General features: G+C 41.3%; 1 protein-coding gene across 1 annotated transcript in view; it reads right to left on the bottom strand.

The window, feature by feature from the left end:
- The window catches only part of ZNF197 (zinc finger protein 197), a 19,063-nt gene extending 2,332 nt beyond the window's left edge, over window positions 1-16,731 (bottom strand). The window contains exons 1-6 of the mRNA XM_007445712.1: window positions 16,608-16,731; window positions 10,235-10,704; window positions 8,878-9,040; window positions 7,797-7,888; window positions 7,371-7,497; window positions 1-181 (exon numbers count right to left, since the gene is read on the bottom strand). Of these exons, the coding sequence (XP_007445774.1) occupies window positions 1-181; window positions 7,371-7,497; window positions 7,797-7,888; window positions 8,878-9,040; window positions 10,235-10,624 (953 nt within the window). The 5' untranslated portion in view covers window positions 10,625-10,704; window positions 16,608-16,731. The remainder of the gene's footprint in view (window positions 182-7,370; window positions 7,498-7,796; window positions 7,889-8,877; window positions 9,041-10,234; window positions 10,705-16,607) is intronic.
- Between the last annotated feature and the right edge of the window lie 2,851 nt (window positions 16,732-19,582).

Genomic DNA, 19,582 nt, shown 5'->3' with positions numbered 1-19,582 from the left:
CTTTCCCTTGTTTCATTTCCCCACTGACTTGCTAAAATTTGCCATTCATACTCTTCCTCAAAGTCAAGAACCTGGGGAACACTTCCTTGAAGTCTTTTTGATGCTCCTTTCTGAGAATCTGCTCTTTGAGATAGGCTTGACTTTGATGTCACCTCCTCATTCTCAGTCATGGTCTCCCACTCTGGTAAAAGGAATTAAAAATGCAAATATTATCATATCCCTGTGTTAGTGAGAACAAGATCTTCAAATGACTTTAAAACAAGCTAGAAGGAAACTTTTATATGCATACAAAAAGGAGAAGATTTTTGTTAAATGAGGGTATAAAGCAGAATGCTAATGCCAGAATGTTGTAAATGGATTAACATAAAATTCATTCTGAGATACTTCTAAGCTATTTGCCTTCAGGGAGCAGATGGAAACATAGAAAGGATTCTGAAAAAACAGATGCAAGGAAGAACCAGAGAAAGAACATGGGATCTTTCGTAGGTGGTTCACACTTGAGGCTCAAGAAGTTGGATGGGACAAAAAGAACCATTTGGCTTATAAAGAGCTGTCTTTTTATTTTCTTCTTGCTAGGAAGATGGGAACTCTAAAAGAAAGAAAATATACCTAAAAACTTGGAAGACAATCTTTAATTTTTGAAGTCAAGTGTATAAGCACTTTTTTTTTTTTCTTGCGGTACACGGGCCTCTCACTGTTGTGGCCTCTCCCATTGCGGAGCACAGGCTCCAGATGCGCAGGCTCAGCGGCCATGGCTCACGGGCCCAGCTGCTCTGCGGCATGTGGGATCTTCCCGGACCGGGGCACAATCCCGTGTCCCCTGCATCGGCAGGCGGACTCTCAACCACTGTGCCACCAGGGAAGCCCTATAAGCACTTTTTAATTACTTGAAAGCAATTAACCTACAGGGGGAAAAATCCATGAAAAAGCAACTTAATGTTTAGAATTCTCCTTCCAAAATTGAGAAACATAATTTTAAAATTCATTTCACAAAAATATCAGGTCTAGGTTAGACTCCCTCACTTAATACAAAAAAGAAGAAATACAGAACAAAATGAAAAAACAGACATTAAAAACCATGAAAACATCTATAGAATAATGAGGCTAAACTAGTTAACCTCTTTTCTACTCTAACATTCTCAAATATTTTAAAATATGAAATTATATATATTTTAAATGTTTTGGAAACTTATTTTCACCATCCAAATGTGAGAAAAATTATGAACTAGTTCCCCAAATTATCTAATAAGTAAAATTATGTAAATAATAGTAACATTATCTTCTATTTGAGTATAAAAACACTATTCTTCTACCTAAATAGAGAGAAAAGACATGGGAAAGGAGTGTAACTATTTTACTCTATTATGAACTTCTTTAAGTTTATGAGAGTATGAAAATGGAAAACATCCAATAAATGTTAAAGTGAACTACATTCTTAGATCAGGCCCTCATATCTCATCTCAACTGTCCCTCTCTCTGGATTTTGGGTAGGACTGCCCATCACACTACACTGCTTCACTTGGCAGTAGGGATGGGCATGTGTCCTAGGCCTATCCAATACCAGTACTCCAGTTTCCTCGTCCACAGTGATTGTATCAAGACTGGTTTCACAATTTAAGCAGGATGCTGGTGGAAAGGAAGGTTCCCTTTCTTTAAGGAAGTAGAAGTGTTTTAAGGAATAGAAGTGTTCCAAGTGGTTAAACTGAGATGGAAAATGGTTAAGAAATGAGCAACTTTTTATACAGTAGCTAATTAGCTGGTTAAATGATCTGAAATTTTAGTATAGAAATCAGACTATGTATGGGCCTATTGAGCTTTAAGAGACTTGGGAGAAAAATATCAGAATGAGAGAGGAAGCTGGTTACTTTCTGCAATCTTTGGTGAAGCCTGCAAGAAAAAGACAGGGTTCCCTACCTCCAATACTGCCCACTCCTCTAATCCATGTCCACTCCATTGCTAATTATCTTTCCAATAAGTATATTTGATCATGTCACTCACCTGCTCAAAACAAATAACCCTTCACTGCTTATAGGATAAAGCACAAATGACTAGAACAGCCCAAGAGCTGCCTTCACCCTATATCTGCCTATTTTTCTGGCGTCACTTCTTGTTAGTACCCTTTATGCCCAGAGACTCTAGGCATGGAAAACTACGTAGAGATGCCCAAACATGTCATGTTTTTGCTTGCTTCTCTATCACTGCCCTTGCCCCTTTCTCTTCCCAAATTGCTCTTCCTCATCCCAATTTGCTACCTGCCCAAACCTACAGCGTTAAAAACTAAGTACAGAAGTCACCCCCGCCCCCGGAATTACCACTGATCTTACAGAAATAAAAAAAGGATTATAAAGGAATACCATGAATGATTCTGTGCCAATAAATTGAACAACTTAAGATGAAATGGCTAAAATCGCAGAAAGACACAAACCACTAAAATTGACTCAAGAAGACATAGAAAATCTGAATAGTTCTATAATAAGTAAAGAAATTAAATCAGTAACCAAAAAACTACCCACAAAGAAAACCCCAGGCCCAGACTATATCACTGCTGAATTCTACCAAACATTAAAAGAATACCAATTCTTCACAAACTCTTCCAATAAATAGGAAAGGTGGGAACACTTTCCAACTCATTCTATGAGACCAGTATTACCTAGATACCAAAACCAGGCAAAGATATGAGAAAAAAAGAGAAAACTACAAACATATCTTATGAATACAGACATAAGAATCCCCAACAAAGTATTAGCTAACTGAATCCAGCAACATATAAAAAAGAATTATACACTATGACGAAGTGGGATTTATCACAGGAATGTAAATGCTGGTATAACATCAGATAATCAATTAATGTAATATACCATATCAACTGTATAAGGGACAAAACTCACATAATCATCTCACAGATACAGAAAAAGTGTTTGGCAAAGTCCAAAACTCCTTCACCATAAGAACACTCAACAAAGTAGGAATAGAAGGGAACTTCCTCAACCTGATGCAGGACACCTACAAAAAATTTAAAGCTAACATCATACTTAATGGTGAATGATTGAATGCTTTCCCTCTAGGAGCAGGAACAAGAAAAGGATGTCTGCTCCTGCCACTTCTGTGCAACAGTACTGGAGGTTCTAGCCAGGTCAATGGGGCAAAAGAAAGAAATAAAAGGCACCCAGATTGGAAAGGAAGACATAAAACTATCTCTATTTGCAAAAATTGTATATAGAAAATCCTAAAGAATCTACCAAAAAACTATTAGAACTAAGTAAGTTCAGCAAAGTTGTAGGATAAATATCAATATACAAAAAATCAGTGGTATTTCTGTACATTAGCACTGAACAATCAAAAAACAGGAAATTAAGAAATAATAGCATCCGGGAATTCCCTGGTTGTCCAGTTAGGACTTGGTGCTTTCACTGCCAGGGCCCAGGTTCAATCCCTGGTTGGGGAACTAAGATCCTGAGAGCCGCACGGTGTAGCCAAAAAAAGAAGAGACCAATATTCCAAAAGTTAAATGGGCAAAGAACAGTACTAGGTAGTTCGTAACATATGAAAAGATACTCAACCTGACTAGTAATGAGGGTGCTCATGAAACCAAATTGAAACAGCAATGAGATTTCATTTTTTCACCCGCTGTAAATCCTTCCCTAAACCATCCACCCCTCCCCCCACCTTCCCAGTTCTTCCATCTAACCAAGCTCCTATGTGCTCCCGCACTCACGCATACTTTTATTATATAACATTTGTCACACTGTATTGTAATTATTTGTGTAAATGTCTTTTACTCCAACTTGAATGTACTTTATGGCAAGGGCTAAGTTTGATGTGGGAGATACTTAATATTTCTTGAATAATTGCCTTCAAATCCTATTCCAATCTCTTAAATGAACATATACAAGTCTTTTACATATTGAAGAAGTATGTGCAAGCTATCTGGGAGTCTGCTTTTCTACCAGCTTATCAATGCACAGAAACTGAGTGCACAAAACTGTCAAATATGATAGTGTCACAGTCTACCCCTAGGTCAAAACACCATGGGCTGTGTAGTAAGTACTTTCTATGTCTGGGAGAATTTGGTCGTGCCCAACTTTTAAACATTATAAATCCTTCGCGGGGACTAGATTCTTTAGACACATTACTTATTTTCCCTCTTTCTGAACCATTTCCTTAAGGTAGCCTCCTCAAGTCAGAATTACTAGGTCAAAGAGCATAAACACCTTGGTATCTGCTTGCCCAAAGCCCTAACAGCATTGCAGTTAGAGCATATCTTACTTATTAAAGTTGATTCAAACTTCTCTTCCCTTAAAGAATTGGAATAAATAAGGAATTACATTTTCTTCTCATTTTTAAAATTTAACTCCAAATTTAACTCCGGATCCATGGTGAGTGTTTTTCATAAAATTAATCAATTAACCCATAAAGCATGTTTTAAAATTCTTCAAAGAAAAGATGAATTATTGAGTAAATAGCATTAGAACTACTGAAAGCCACTTGGGTTAAAAAAAAAAAAACAAGCAAACATACAAACTGGATTCCTATGTCATTCTGTATATCAAGATAAACTTTAGATGGACTAAAGCTTAAAAGTAAAAACGAAACAATGAAAATGTCTGAAGAAAATAAAGGTGATTTAAAAACTAATAATTTTATGGAGGAGACCACAAAGGAAAATATTGCTGTTTGACTACATGAAAGATTTTCTAAGACTTAAAAAATAATGATAATAGGGGCTTCCCTGGTGGCGCAGTGGTTGAGAGTCCGCCTGCCGATGCAGGGGACACCGGTTCGTGCCCCGGTCTGGGAGGATCCCACATGCCGCGGAGCGGCTGGGCCCGTGAGCCATGGCCGCGGAGCCTGCGCGTCCGCCTGGCCTGTGCTCCGCACCGGGAGAGGCCACAACAGTGAGAGGCCTGCGTACCGCAAAAAAAAAAAAAAAAAAAAAAAAAAAAAAAAAAAAAATAATGATAATAATAATACCACTGAAAGGCAAACAAATGGGAAAATGTGCAACATGTGACAAAGGGTTAGCAGTTCTAATAAATAAAAGAAATATGTAGAAAAGATATGAATAAGCAGAAAATGACCAATAAACACGATAACACTAATAATCAAAGAAATGAAACAAAAATAAACAAAAGACAGTATTCTTCATCTAGCTAGCAAAGTTTTAAAACAGTGACCAGGGCTTCCCTGGTGGGGAAGTGGTTAAGAGTCCGCCTGCCAATACAGGGCACACAGGTTCGAGCCCTGGTCTCGGAAGATCCCACAAGCCGCGGAGCAACTGGGCCCATGCGCTATAACTGAGCCTGCGCTCTGGAGCTCGTGAGCCACAGCTACTGAAGCCCGCGTGCCTAGAGTCCATGCTCTGCAACGGGAGAGGCCACTGCAATGAGAGGCCCGCGCACCTTAATGAAGAGTAGCCTCCACTCGCCGCAACTAGAGAAAGCCCATGTGCAGCAACAAAGACCCAACGCAGCCAAAACAAAATAAAAAATTTTAAAAAACCCCCCAAAACAGTGACCAAATCATAAGCACATACAGGGGAAATGGGCCCTCTTGTACTCTTTTTGTACAAGTGTAAATTGGTATATCACTGATAGAAAGTAGTTTGGGAATATGTATCAAAATATAAAATCTACAAAATGTTTGACCAGTACACCATAGCTGAGATACTAAAAGACATATTCTCATATATGTAAAAATATATAGTATAAATTACTATGAACAATAAAAAATTTACTAAGGTTGCTGGGTACAAAATTAATAAACAAAAATTAAATATTTTTATGTATGCAAACAATGATCAATTAGAAAACATCAGAAAAGTTTCCTATTTCAAAGAATCAATGTAACCAGAGTATGTAAGATCTACTTGAATGCAATTTTAAAACAGGCCTGAAACAGACAAAGGCAGTATGAACAAATGGAAAGATATGTAATGTTCTTGAATAGAAATTCACTATCCATAAAGCTGTCAATGTAAAGCATGATACTCAGACAATGAAATACAAAGATACTTCCTTCATGGCCTTTCCTAATCCCCAGGAACGGTACTGGTTGTTTTGTCTTCTTCATTTCCATCTCAAGAGGCTTACGTCACTCTATTACCAATTATTTTACCCTGCCTTGTTTATTCTTTTTATGTTCATCTCCCAAATCATGCTACTTAAGGGCAGAATCACGTCATTTCCATAGTTGCCATTACATGGTAGGTGTTTAATGTTTGTTGGAAACATAAATGGCAAACTGTTTTTAAAAAAATACTCTTGTTATTAATCAAAGAAATCCACTTGACAATAAAGATATTATAACTTAAAAAATTATATTAACAATAATTTAAAAGAATGGGACTACTCAGCAGCAATGAAGGCAGAGCCAAAGGAGTGGTTCTTATGTACAGCTGGTAAGAGCAGAGAGGACTGAGATCACTATGGAAAGCAGTTTGGCAGTATGAAGCAAGAGCCTTAAACACTTAGGCCTAGTAATTCTACTTCTAAAAAATAATGAGAAATTTAAAAAACAAAAACAGGGGCTTCCCTGGTGGCACAGCGGTTGAGAGTCCACCTGCCGATGCAGGGGATACGTGTTCATGCCCCGGTCTGGGAGGATCCCACATGCCGCGAAGCAGCTGGGCCTGTGAGCCATGGCCGCTGAGCCTGCGCATCCAGAGCCTGTGCTCCGCAACGGGAGAGGCCACAATAGTGAGAGGCCCACATACCACACACACACACATAAAAACCTTAGGCATAGAGATAGATTATTATTATGGCAATTATTTAAAATAAAGAAATGGCTAAGTAAATTATGACACAAATTACGCAGCCAATACAGATAATTGTTGCAAAGAATTTGTGATAATATGAGAGTGAGGTGACTGCAAAGAACGCAAGCTATAAAACTGTATATATTCATAAATACACAATCTCGAAACAATGTAAAAAACCTCAAACACACAAAAAAAGCCAGAAAGGTAATATATCAAAATTTTGATAGTAGCTGTTTGCCAATAGTGGGTTAAAAAAATTTTTTTTCTCCTAATATTCTGTGTTTTCCAAAATAAGTATGCTATACTATGTTCATAATCAGAAAAACAAACAAAAGCTGGGACTTTCCTGGTGGTCCAGTGGTGAGGAATCTGCACTTCCACTGTAGGGGGAAGAAAAAAAGAAAAGAAAAACAAACAAAAGCTGATGAAGTTCCGGGGGAGGGAGACGCAAGAGGGAAGAGATATGGGGATATATGTATAGGTATAACTGATTCACTTTGTTATAAAGCAGAAACTAACACACTATTGTAAAGCAATTATACTCCAATAAAAACGTTAAAAAAAAAAAAAGGTGACGAAGGTAAGAATTATGGGGAAAAAGTGTCCTTACCTAAGGAAGTCACATTTCCATAATTCTCCAGCATCACATCCCAGTACAAAGCCCTCTGAATTGGGCCCAGACATGCCCATTCCTCTGAAGTGAAGCATACTGATACCTCCTCAAACATCACCAATTCCTGAAATAACAGGTATGTTTGAGATTATCCATGCCCACGAAGCTCCCCTGCTGAAAGGTCCCTTTCACTTCTGGGGAGGACATGTTGTGACGGTATGAGGTGGGCAAGGGATATCAGGGAGACAAAGGAGACCCCACATGAAGTCTGCCTTCCAATAGCATAGACCTTGATTTAGAGATGGGAGCTGACTGGACACCCAAGCACGGGATGAGAGATACTCCAGCCACAATTAGGATACTTCAGCCACAATGAGATAGTGCAGATAGGATCTTAGGAAGAAAAGAGGATGCAAATCTTACCTGGGGCTGGGCTGTCAGGAGCATGAGAGCCATTAATTGATTTCTTGGGTTCTCTTCCTGGGAAAGGGCAGAAGCTTCAGGGGCAGGAGAATCTGAAGGAGAAAAAGCTGCATATGAGATAACTGTTGTTCCTGCCCACTACTCCAAGTCCAATATTTTTATCTTCTATAAACAAGGAATTCAAAAAGACACAGAGCTCCCAGAACTAGGCAACGATGGCTATAAAATGACCTACAAATCTTTTCTGACCCCCACGTGCAGGGCTGGAATAGCACAAAGAACAGCAATAAGAATGGATAAAGGAGGACTTCCCTGGTGGCGCAGTGGATAAGACTCCGTGTTCCCAATGCAGGGGGCCCGGGTTCGATTCCTGGTCAGGGAACTAGATCCCACATGCATGCCGCAATTAAGAGTTCACATGCCACAACTAAGGAGCTGGGGAGTCTAAACTAAGGAGTCCCACGAGCCACAACTAAGGAACCCGCGAGCCGCAAATAAGACCCAGCGTAACCAAATTAAAAAAATTTTTTTCAATTAAAAAAAAGGGCTTCCCTGGTGGTGCAGTGGTTAATAATCTGCCTGCCAATGCAGGGGACATGGGTTTGAGCCCTGGTCCCGGAAGATCACACATGCCGCAGAGCAACTAAGCTTGTGTGCCACAACTACTGAGCCTGTGCTCTAGAGTCTGTGAGCCACAACTACTGAGCCCACGTGCTGCTACTACTGAAGCCCATGTGCCTACAGCCCATGCTCCGCAACAAGTGAAGCTACCACAATGAGAAGGCCACGCACTGTAACGAAGAATAGCCCCAGCTCGCTGCAACTAGAGAAAGCCCGCGCACAGCAACAAAGACACAATGCAGCCAAAAATAAGTAAATAAAATAAATAAATTAAAATAAAATAAAAAGAATGGATAAAGGGTCAGAGGGACCCAGGAAAGGACAAGAGGGAGAACAGGAAAGAGCTTGGTACCACAAGGGGTTCATATAAGGGCAGGAGAGGAAGCAACTATCTGGGAATAGGGAGATGAGCCACAGTAAGAGTCCTGAGAAAAGTCCAAAGTCATAGCCAGTAAGTTACCATGTTGAGGATCTTGGAGCAAGTTGAACACCACTGGGTCAGTAAGAGGATTTGAGCGAATTTCAGCTGATATGTGGCTGCCAGTGGGTGCATGAGGAAGTGCTATTCCTGGAGTGCTCAGACCCTCCTGGAGAGTGTCCTGATCCTGGACAAGGACTGGAACCTGGGAACAAGCAGAACAAAATAAGCTGACTCTTCTTGTACCTCCAGAAAATGGACTCACCTAACATGGACCTCTTTCTGCCCGTAATCTAGAACTGTGAGATGAGAGTGACCCACCTCAAGTATGGAGCATCAAAACAGCAGTAAAGCTTTGCCTTGAGAACAATGGAGCTGCCCTCTAGCCCCACTCATGGTACTGGTGACCTCTCCCAGAGGAGACTGAACACAACGGTGGAAACAGAAGCCAGACCTGGGTGTGGGTTAAGGAGGGAATGGGAAGTAACAAGCAATTAAGAGCTTCAGACCTCGTTTTAGATTACACCTGGGTTCAATACACTCTTCCACTTATTTACCCCTTTACTTATCCCTTCCTGCTCCAATAGAAGGAACACTAAAAGTCTAGACATTTGCTTTTGTTGCTAACTAGATGTCTCACCTAAGACAATGTACTGAACCTTTTCCTGCCTCCATTTTCTTATCTCTCAATGAGATAGATGGATTAGTGATTAGTACTGAAATATATAGCTCTAAATTCTTCATTTTTATGATTTAAACAGATAAGCCCATCCTTGGTACCACTCCCAAGTTATATTCCAGACTTCTTATATAGAAATGTTTCTAGTGGGCTCCAGATTGACAGAAAGAGATCTGACACATACTAGAAACTGTATCAAGATCCCAATTTAATAGCCAAGGATATAAAATCTTATCAGAGGCAAATATCTCAACCCAATCCCTTGGCTCACAGAACCCCCAGTAGGGGAAAACATGGGGAGGTCTTGCCAGATCTAGAAAGTTTCATTCATGCTTTCCCACTGCCTTTTTACTTCAGGCTTACAACATCACTCCAAACATACAAACAATACATATGTTTCTGTTTAGAGGAACACTTACAAACATTACGTTCTTCAGATTCTTGAACCAAACTCAGCATTAGCAAGCATCACCCAAGGAGGCAAAGCAGAGTCAATGCCTTGTGTTGATTCTGAATTGGCCCAAAGACCCCAATCATAAATCCATTTCTCTCAAAAGACATTCTGTGGTCTGAACAGCTCATGAACCTGTTTTAATTACCATTAGGGTTGCTACTGTGTTATTAATTGTTAATGAAAATCACAGCATCATCCTCTATCCCCTCTGTCCTGGGCCTACTCCCTCCTTCCACCTCAAACTCTTCCCCCTTCCCCTTTCTCACTTTTAGTGCTGGTCCATCGAGGTCTTTCTGCAGCTCCTCTACCAGGGCCACTGCCTCCTCACCACTCCCGGGGCGATGGATCTGCACCCAGGTCCGTATCTCTCCGGGCAGGATGCTCAGGAACTGCTCCAACACCAGCAGCTCAAGGATCTGTGCCTTGGTGCGTGCTTCTGGCCTCAGCCACCGGCGACAGAGCTCCCGGAGCCGGCTCAGTGCCTCCTGGGGTCCAGATGTCTCATGGTAACGTAACTGTCTAAAGTGCAGGTGGGAGGTCTCCCAAACAGAGGAGCTGCTCCCTTGGAAGCTGGTTCCCCACTTCCAGGTATCATCCTTCCCTTTAACAAGGCCCTCTTGTCTCAGAGCACTGTGGGCCCAATTTTCTCTTGTCATTGTTGTTATTTAAGAAAGGCTCCTCTCTAGGGCCCCTCAATCCTTGCTTGCCTTCTTCCTTACAGCTTGGAGAACATCATCTATAAGACCTCAAGAAATCATTGTTAAAGTTAACCCAGAGAAACAATCAGGTTTTCCAGACCCCAGTTAGCTCTCACTAATGAAGAAACTTCCCTGAATGCAAAGTTCTAGATTCTGGGCCACGCCTCCTCTAACAGAAGCCCGGGCCCAAGGCTCTAGGGACACTAATATGCATGTTACCCAGACCACTGCTGATATCAAAAACATGAAATTCTTTTGGTCTTTTTTTTTTTTTTTGGCCACGTGGCATGTGGGATCTTAGTTCCCCAACCAGGGATCCAAGCCGCGCTCCCTGCATTAGAAGCACGGAGTCTTAACCACTGGACGGCCAGGGAAGTCCTTTCTTTGGTCTTTATTCACTTTCTCCTCCACCTAATTACAATAAATCCTTTAACCACCATTCTAACAATGGGTATCCTGGCTACTCCTGTGTGACCTTGAACAAGTTACCTCATTTCTAAGTCTCAGTTTGTTAACCTGTAAAATAGGGGCAACAACAATTCCTATCTTATGAGTTTGTTGTAAGAATTTGATGTGAAATACATTTCAGGCTTTTGAATACTGCCTGGTATATGGATTCAAATGTTAATCATTATCTTTCTGCAACTAGCACCCTTTCCTATGTTCTTAGGCTTCTGCTTTCTAGAAATAGTGCGTTTTTTAGAAATAGTATGTATCTTATTACAAAATGGAAAATCTGTAAAACCAGAAAACACATACAAAACCAAAGAACAATCGCTGCTATTGTTCTGGACTACATTTTTCCAGTCCTTTCTCTAATGGGCAATTTGGATCACAAAACTGGATCCAACTGTACTGCTCCATAATTTCACACACATTGTGTTGCAAACACAACATCAAATATTCTTCATCATTATTTTCAAGAGTACATCAGCCCATGGGAATTTCCTGGTGGTGCAGTGGTTAAGAATCCGCCTGCCAATGCAGGGGATACGGGTTCAAGCCCTGGTCCGGGAAGATCTCACATGCCGCAGAGCAGCTAAGCCCGTGTGCCACAACTAGAGCCTGCGCGTTCAAGCCCTGGTCCGGGAAGATCTCACATGCCGCAGAGCAGCTAAGCCCGTGTGCCACAACTACTGAGCCTGCGCTCTAGAGCCCGCATGCCACAACTACTGAGCCAGCATGCCACAACCACTGAAGCCCGTGTTCCTAGAGCCCGTGCTCCACAACAACGGGAGGCCACCGCAATGAGAGGCCTGCGCAGTGAGAGGCCCCCACTCACTGCAGCTAGAGAAAGCCCACGTGCAGCAACGAGGACCCAACACAGCCAAAAATAAATAAATTTATTTTTAAAAAAAAGAGTATATCAGCCCATTCATACTTTAGTCCCCTGTTGTTAGACGTTTAGATTATTTATAATTTTCTCCTATTACAAATTCAGCTGTAATGACCATCTTTGCTAATGAATTTTTGGTTACATTTCTGCTTATTTCTTCAGGAAAAATTCCCAGAAAAGAAGCTGTTTGGCTGAAAGGTACAAATAGTTTAAACTTTTAAGGTTGTAATAGTTACATTATTATCAGTAACACATAAGAGTGCCTCATTAATTTTATTTAACACATGGACCCTTAAAATTCATGCTTATAATGGAGCAGAGGAGGCCAAAATATAAACATAATTTCAATATAATGTGTGAGTACAATTAATAGGAGGACATATAAGCACAGTAAGAATTCATGAAGGTAATTTTGGGTTGGGCCGTAAAGAAAAAAAGACCACTGGAGTATTAGGAAAGCCACTCCAGGAATAAAGAAACTGTAATTTCAAAAGCAAGGGAGAGACAGCACATATAGCTCTGTTAAAAAGGTTCTTTGCAAATCAGAGAAGGAAGTAAACTTTGAGGTAATTTTGTAGAATTAGAGTGAAGAGGTAAACAGAAGCCAATTCTAAAGGCTACTGAGAGGCAGCCAGAGGCATCCCAAGTAGCCAGAGTGGCACTGTCAAGCTCCTTCCACAGGAATTACACTCAGCATCAAGCCACTGTAGATTTAACCTGTGTCTGTGAGCATCTGTGCTTTATCTAGTTTTACTTTGTACATCTGTTAGCAAGACGTGTCCTAGGGGAACTGCTTATTTGCTTTACATCATTTCAGCTTATGAAAGGTTTCATAAGAATACTCTATTTTCAGGGACTTCCCTGGTGGTGCAGTGGATAAGACTCCATGCTCCCAATGCAGGGGGCACAGGTTTGATCCCTGGTCAGGGAACTAGATCCCACATGCGTGCCGCTACTAAGAGTTCGCATGCCACAACTAAGGAACCTGTTTGCCGCAACTAAGGAGCCAGGCTGCCTCAACTAAGACCTGGCGCAACCTAAATTTAAAACAAAACAAAAGCAACTCTACTTTCAGACATTAGGGGAAACCTGTAGTCTAAACAAATAATTAAAGTTCTAAATTAAGTAGTAGTAGGGATACAACAATTGATAAAAACTGAGCAGTTCTTTGGTAACTGATCTGGGGGTGATGGAAAGGAATTAAAAAAAAAGATTTCTATCCCATGTTCACAGATAGGAAGACTCAATATTGTCAATGTTTCAGTGCTTCTCAACTTTATCTATAGATTCAGTGCAACTCCAATCAAAATCTCAGTAAGCTATTTTGTGGATATCGACAAACTGATTCTAAAGTTCACATGGAGAGGCAAAAGACCCAGAATAACTAACACAATATTGAAGAAGAACAAAGTTGAGGGACTGACACTACCCACATCAAAACTTTCTAAAAAGCTACCGTGATGAAGTCAGCATGGTACTGGCAAAACTGTAGACAAATCAATGGGACAGAATAGAGAGTCCAGAATAGAGAGTCCAGAGAGACCCACATGAATAGTCAACTGATCTCTGAGAGAGAGTCAAGGTAATACAAGGCATCAAATATAGTCTTTTTGGCAAATGGTGCCAGTACAACTGGACATTCACATGCAAAAAATGAATCTAGACACAGACTTCACATCTTTCACAAAAGTTAACTCAAAAGGGATCAAAGACCTAAATGTAATATGCAACACTATAAAATTCCTGGAAGATAACCTAGGAGAAAACCTAGATGATCTTGGGTATGGTGATAGCTTTTTAGATACACACAAAAGGCACGATCCTTGAATGAAATAATTAATAAACTAGACTTCATCAAAATTAAAAAATTGTGCTCTGCAAAAGGCAATGTCAAGAATGAGAATACAGGGCTTCCCTGGTGGCGCAGTGGTTGAGAGTCCGCCTGCTGATGCAGGGGACACGGGTTCGTGCCCCAGTCTAGGAAGATCCCACATGCCGCGGAGCGGCTGGGCCCGTGAGCCATGGCCACTGAACCTGTGCGTCCAGAGCCTGTGTTCCGCAACGGGAGAGGCCACAGCACTGAGAGGCCTGCGTACCGCAATAAAAAAAAAAAAAGAATGAGAAGACAACCCGGAAGACTGAGAGAAAATACTTGCAAAAGACACACACTATTATCCTTCCTTCGTATATTTTATACAGAGAACTCTTAAAACTTAACAATAAGAAAACAAACAACTCAATTAAAATATGGCCCAAGGGGGAATTCCCTGGTGATCCAGTGGTTAGGACTCAGAGCTCGCACTGCCAGGGGCCTGGGTTCAATCCCTGGTCAGGGAACTAAGATATCACAAGCTGTGTGACAAGGGGAAAAAAAAAAAAAAAAAAAGGATAAAATAACTCAAAGACCTAAACAAATACCTCATCAAAGAAGATATACATATTTCAAATAACTGCACGAAAATATGCTCCACATCATATGTCATCAGGGAAATGAAAGTTAAAACAATGAGATACCTTACGTACCTATCAGAATGGCCAAAATCCAGAACACTGGCAACACCAAATGCTGGTGAAGATGTGGAGCAACAGGAACTCTCATTCATTGCTGGTGGGAATTCAAAATGGTACAGCCACTATGGAAGACAGTTTGGCAGTATCTTACAAAACTAAACATAATCCTACCATAAATTCTAGCAATTGTGCTCTTTGGTATTCATCCAAAGAAACTGAAGACATACATCCACATGAAAACCTGCACATGGATGTTTACAGCAGCTTTATTTGTAACTGTCAACACCTAGAATCAACCAAGATGTCCTTCAATAGGTGAGTGAATAAACTGTGGTACATTCAGTCAATGGATTATTACTCAGTGCTAAAAAGAAACAAGCTATTACGCCATGAAAAGATACAAAGGAAGCTTAAATATGGACTACCCAGTGAAACATGCTAATCTGAAAATCTAATATACTGTACAATTCCAACTATATGACATTCTGGAAAAGGCAAAACTACGGAGACAGTAAAATGATCAGTGGTTGCCAAGGGTTGAAGGAAGGGATGAGCAGGCAGAACACAGAGGATTTTTAGGGCAGTGAAACCATGCTGTATACTAAAATGGTGGATACATTATACAAATCATTATAAATCTGTCCAAACCCATAGAATATATAAACACAGAGAGTGAACCTTTATGTAACCTATGGACTTTGGGTGATTAAAATGTGTCTGATACAGGTTCACCAACTGCAACAAAAGGTACCACTCTGGTGTAGGATTTTTTTTTTGGATTTAAGTATAATTATTACACAATGTTGTATTAATTTGTGCTGTACAGCAAAGTGATTCAGTTATACATAAATATACACGCTTTTTGTATTCTTTTCCATTATGGTTTAGCACATGATATTGAATATAGTTCCCTGTGCTACACAGGAGGACCTTGCTGTTTATCCATTCTATAAATACTAGCTTGCATCTGCTAATCCCAAACTCCCACTCCATCCCTCCAGTGGTGGGGGATGTTGATATGGGGGGACGCTATGCAAGAGAGGGGGCAGGGAGTATATGGGAAATTTCTGTATTTTCTGCTTAATTTTCCTGTGAATGTAAAACTGCTCTAAAAAATAAAGTCTGTAAGTAAATAAAACCCGGGGCGGGGGGAGAAGGATTTCTAAATAATTTTCTACAGTAAATTATCAGAATTCTATTTACTCTTACTTTGCAGATAGATACAAATAACAAATCCTTAAACATACATTTTGTTTGCTTCTCACAAAAGGTTCGTGAGCCACACGTTAAAAAGAACAAAAGAAGCCTCAAAGGAACTAAGCGATTCACTCAAGGCCACTCAGTTATGGGAGCAAATTCTGAACTCAGGTATTCTAACTCCAGAAGTCCAAAAGAACTGCATCTAAGAAAAGACTTCTGAAACCCAAACAACTATTCTAAAGCAATGGTTTAGAATAATAATGACAACAATTCATTATAAAGCTTTAATCTGGCAAGCTGTAAAACGAAAATAAACAACCATACGTAGTCACTCGCAGGTTGGCAATGACCTTTCTTGCAAAGGACGGCGTTTACGCTGAGTTTACCATCTTAGTACTTAATGTGAATAATACATTCTCTAAAGCAATGGTGGTACGGCTTGTCTAAGTTTGCTTCTTAAATACCATTATATTACAAAATTAAAAGATGAGAACCGGTCCATACCTCAAGGGGGGGAAAAAAAAGCCCCCATTAGTCTGGGAGCCCCTGCTCCAGGGAAGTCTCAAGCTGTTTCTCAGCATCAGTCTCAGAGAAGATGGGAAAAGAGCAGAAAAGCCTGAGCTGGGGAACCTGACTACTGAGGGCGGTGTTCTCAAAGGGGCAGCACATTCTAACTCGAGGGTCGGTCCACAGACACACAGACTCAGGGGCTCTGTCTTCAATACCTTCCCCAAGCCGCAGCCAAGGCGTCCACCTCAACACGGAGCGGAGGGACCGCCCTGGGGGTAAGGGCCGGAGAGGGGTCGGCGAAGGCTGCGCTGCCCTGGCGAGCTCAAGCCGCACCCCGGGCCGCCCTCCCCGCGTGCCAACCTGACCCGAGCCCACCCCGCTCACCGGGGGCTCCCGCAGCGGCTCCGGCCTTGGGGACCGCAGCCTCGGCGCCGGGACGCCGGGAGATGGCACGGGAACTGGACGCCACAGCACCTGAGGCCCCAAATAATGGCTGACCCGCGGATACCGCGACTTCCGGTCGTTCACCCCACCTCCCAGTCCGGGCTCTCTAGGAAGCCATAGCTCTATGGTTCCTAGTTTTTCCTGGTGAAGGCGAAGAAAAGTGGAGCTCCTGGACCCTTGAGTTTTCATTCCTCCCGACCAAAGAGTAGGCGTAGCTGTGTTCAGAACACAAGGATCAGCGGTGAATCACACGGTTCAGGCCCTCAGGACGCTTGTTGCCTCCTGAAGGAACTGATCCTTTTTGTTTTCATTTGCAGTTCAACTGAGGTTGATGGGGAGTAATTCTTCATATGTCTGAGTGACTTCGTGGGTGACTTTTCCAATCTATTCTTGAACCTGGAGCAGTTCTCACTGTAAATAACATGGCTTATAAATGACTCCCTTGTGAACTGGCTTACTGTCGAGTATCTCTTGCCCAAATGATGAGATAATGGAGCTCTGGTGTTAAATATTAATCAAGCTGAAACTGCGATAGACACTGCCTCTCTGAAATGAGAAAGTTGTTGCAGTTGTCCATCACCCTGGGTAAAGTTAGGTCTGTGTAAAGGAAACTGTACTCTGATTCTCTCTTTGATACTTAGATATTTTAAGTTTGGACTCCTGGAGTTGTCAACCCCTATATGAGACAGACCAGAAAGAGGCTCCAAGACGGTGTTGCAGGAGAGGGAAATGTCATGTCCTGGGACCCACAGGAGCCCTTAGGATGGACCACAGCCAAGTGAGGGTCCTTGGGTTGTGCAGGAAAAAATTCAAGAGCTCACCAAAGAAAAGTGAAAGCAAGTTTATTTAGAGTGATACACACTCCACAGGCCGAATGTGGACTGTCTCAGAAAGTGAGAGCAGCCCCAGGGTATGGGGCTGTAGTTTTTATGGGCTAAGTAATTTAATACGCTAATGAATGGGAGGAATATTGCTGTTACCAGAAGGAATATTGCTATTTCTGGGAAGGGTGGGGATTTCCCAGGAATTGGGCCACTGCCCACTTTTTAGCCTTTTCTGGTCTGTCTGGGAACTGTCATGGCTGAAGGGGCATAATTTTTAGTATTACAATGAAGGTATAATGAGCTAAAGGTCAATGACCAGACTTTTCTCAAAGCTACCTTGCTTACCAAGCAGGTTCTAGCTGGTCTTTATCGAATCCCAACTGCGCTCCATCTTCATTTATCTAGAGTTTGTGTCCTGCCCCTTTCCCTCCTGTATCAAGGGCCAGGGCCATGTCTGTCTGGATCCCTTGTATACTTGGCACCTAGCACAAAGCCATACTAGGTGCTAGATGAACGTTTGTTGAATGAGCAAGGTGTTATTCTGTATATATGTTCTCTCCTGGCTTTCAATGAACACTTGCCTAAACATTTCATCCTCTACTTTTTCATTCATTCAACAAGTATTAACTGAGTACTAACCATGTGCTAGACACTATTTTAGGCACTAGGGACATAAATAAAGAGGTAAAGTCCCTAGAAGCTTACATTTCTAGAGGGGGTAGACAGGAAAACAAATACAAAATATGTCAGGGAGTGATACATGCTAAGCAGAAAGATGGAAAAGACCCAACAAAGGAGGCTTAGAAGCAGCAGCCAACCAAGTAGAAGGAGAACCAGCAGATAGTACTTTATAGGTCTCAAAGCACAAATGGGAGATTTTGAAATAGTAATCAATGTGGCCCCTGCTCCCCCTACACTAAATCATTTTACGTGTACCCTGAGGCCCCTTCTCCTCCCCTGCCTGCCCAAGTAGACAGAGGTTATTCACTGTGAGACTAGAAACAAAGGGTACAAAGACTATACTGTCAGGTCAATAGACACTTTTGGGAGATGGAAAGACATGCTTGCCAAACAAGTGTTTCTGCTGGGGAAGAAGAAAGGAATAAGAGGAGCCAAAATGACTAATTGGGCTGTGGATGACTGACCAGTGAGCCCATAATCATCCACACCCTACCAAGCAGTGGCCTGGAAGGATGTAACCAGAGTTGTCTGCTGGTGAGGACCACTAATTGCCAATGGTCAGCCTAGAGCCCCAGTTTTATCATTCAGTTTGTGCCCTGAGATTCAGCCTGGTACCCATCTGACAGTCAAGGAATTTGAAGCCTCCTCATCCTCACCCCAAGATGAAAGACTTGGTTATCTTGTGGGATGATGGTAGTTGAAAAGGGACACCCTACCTTTGAAGAAGATGGAACTATAAGGAATCTGTTTAAAGTGGCCCAGAGAACTGGGATGTTGGTGGAACACAACACATAGCCTCTATATTATGTACACTCACACATTCTTAGCACATAGAATTCCCACAGGTGAAGTACACTGGATTTGGAATCAGAAAACCTAGCTTTGGGTCCTGGCTCTTTCTCTTACTAGCTCTGTGATGTTATTAAGTCAGCCTCTAAGTCTCAGTTTCTCTGTCGGTCAAATATTGGTATAATGCCTACTTCATAGCGTTGTTGTGAGCATTCAGTAAAAGGATCATGTGAAAATACTTTATGAGACAATTTAGTTGTCAATAAACTTGGATAAAAGAGGTAATGGTCAAAATCTAGAACATGGCATAATGTAATATTTGTTCATTAAGTTAATATTAGGACTTCATGCACCTCAAAAGCAAACAAGAATTAAATGAGTTTGTTAGGGCTATACAGTATATTCAGTTAATTAGGGACATAGGCAAGAATGGAACCCAGATCTTTCTGCTCTTTCTTTTGCAACAGGTTACATGCACCTAAACTGTCCAGATACCATAGAAATTCACTTAAACATAGAACATGCCAACTCTGAAACATTCTTCTGAATAAGCCCCTACTTTAATGCCAATAAATAGCTTGGAAACTTGAGTTCTATTCTTTTTTTTTTTTTTTTTTTTTT

This window comes from Lipotes vexillifer, unplaced genomic scaffold (genome assembly GCF_000442215.2).
Source record: "Lipotes vexillifer unplaced genomic scaffold, Lipotes_vexillifer_v1.1 scaffold1136, whole genome shotgun sequence".
Taxonomy (NCBI): domain Eukaryota; kingdom Metazoa; phylum Chordata; class Mammalia; order Artiodactyla; family Lipotidae; genus Lipotes; species Lipotes vexillifer.
The sequence above is the reverse complement of the archived record's forward strand: the minus strand, read 5'-3'. Positions and strand labels throughout refer to the sequence as shown.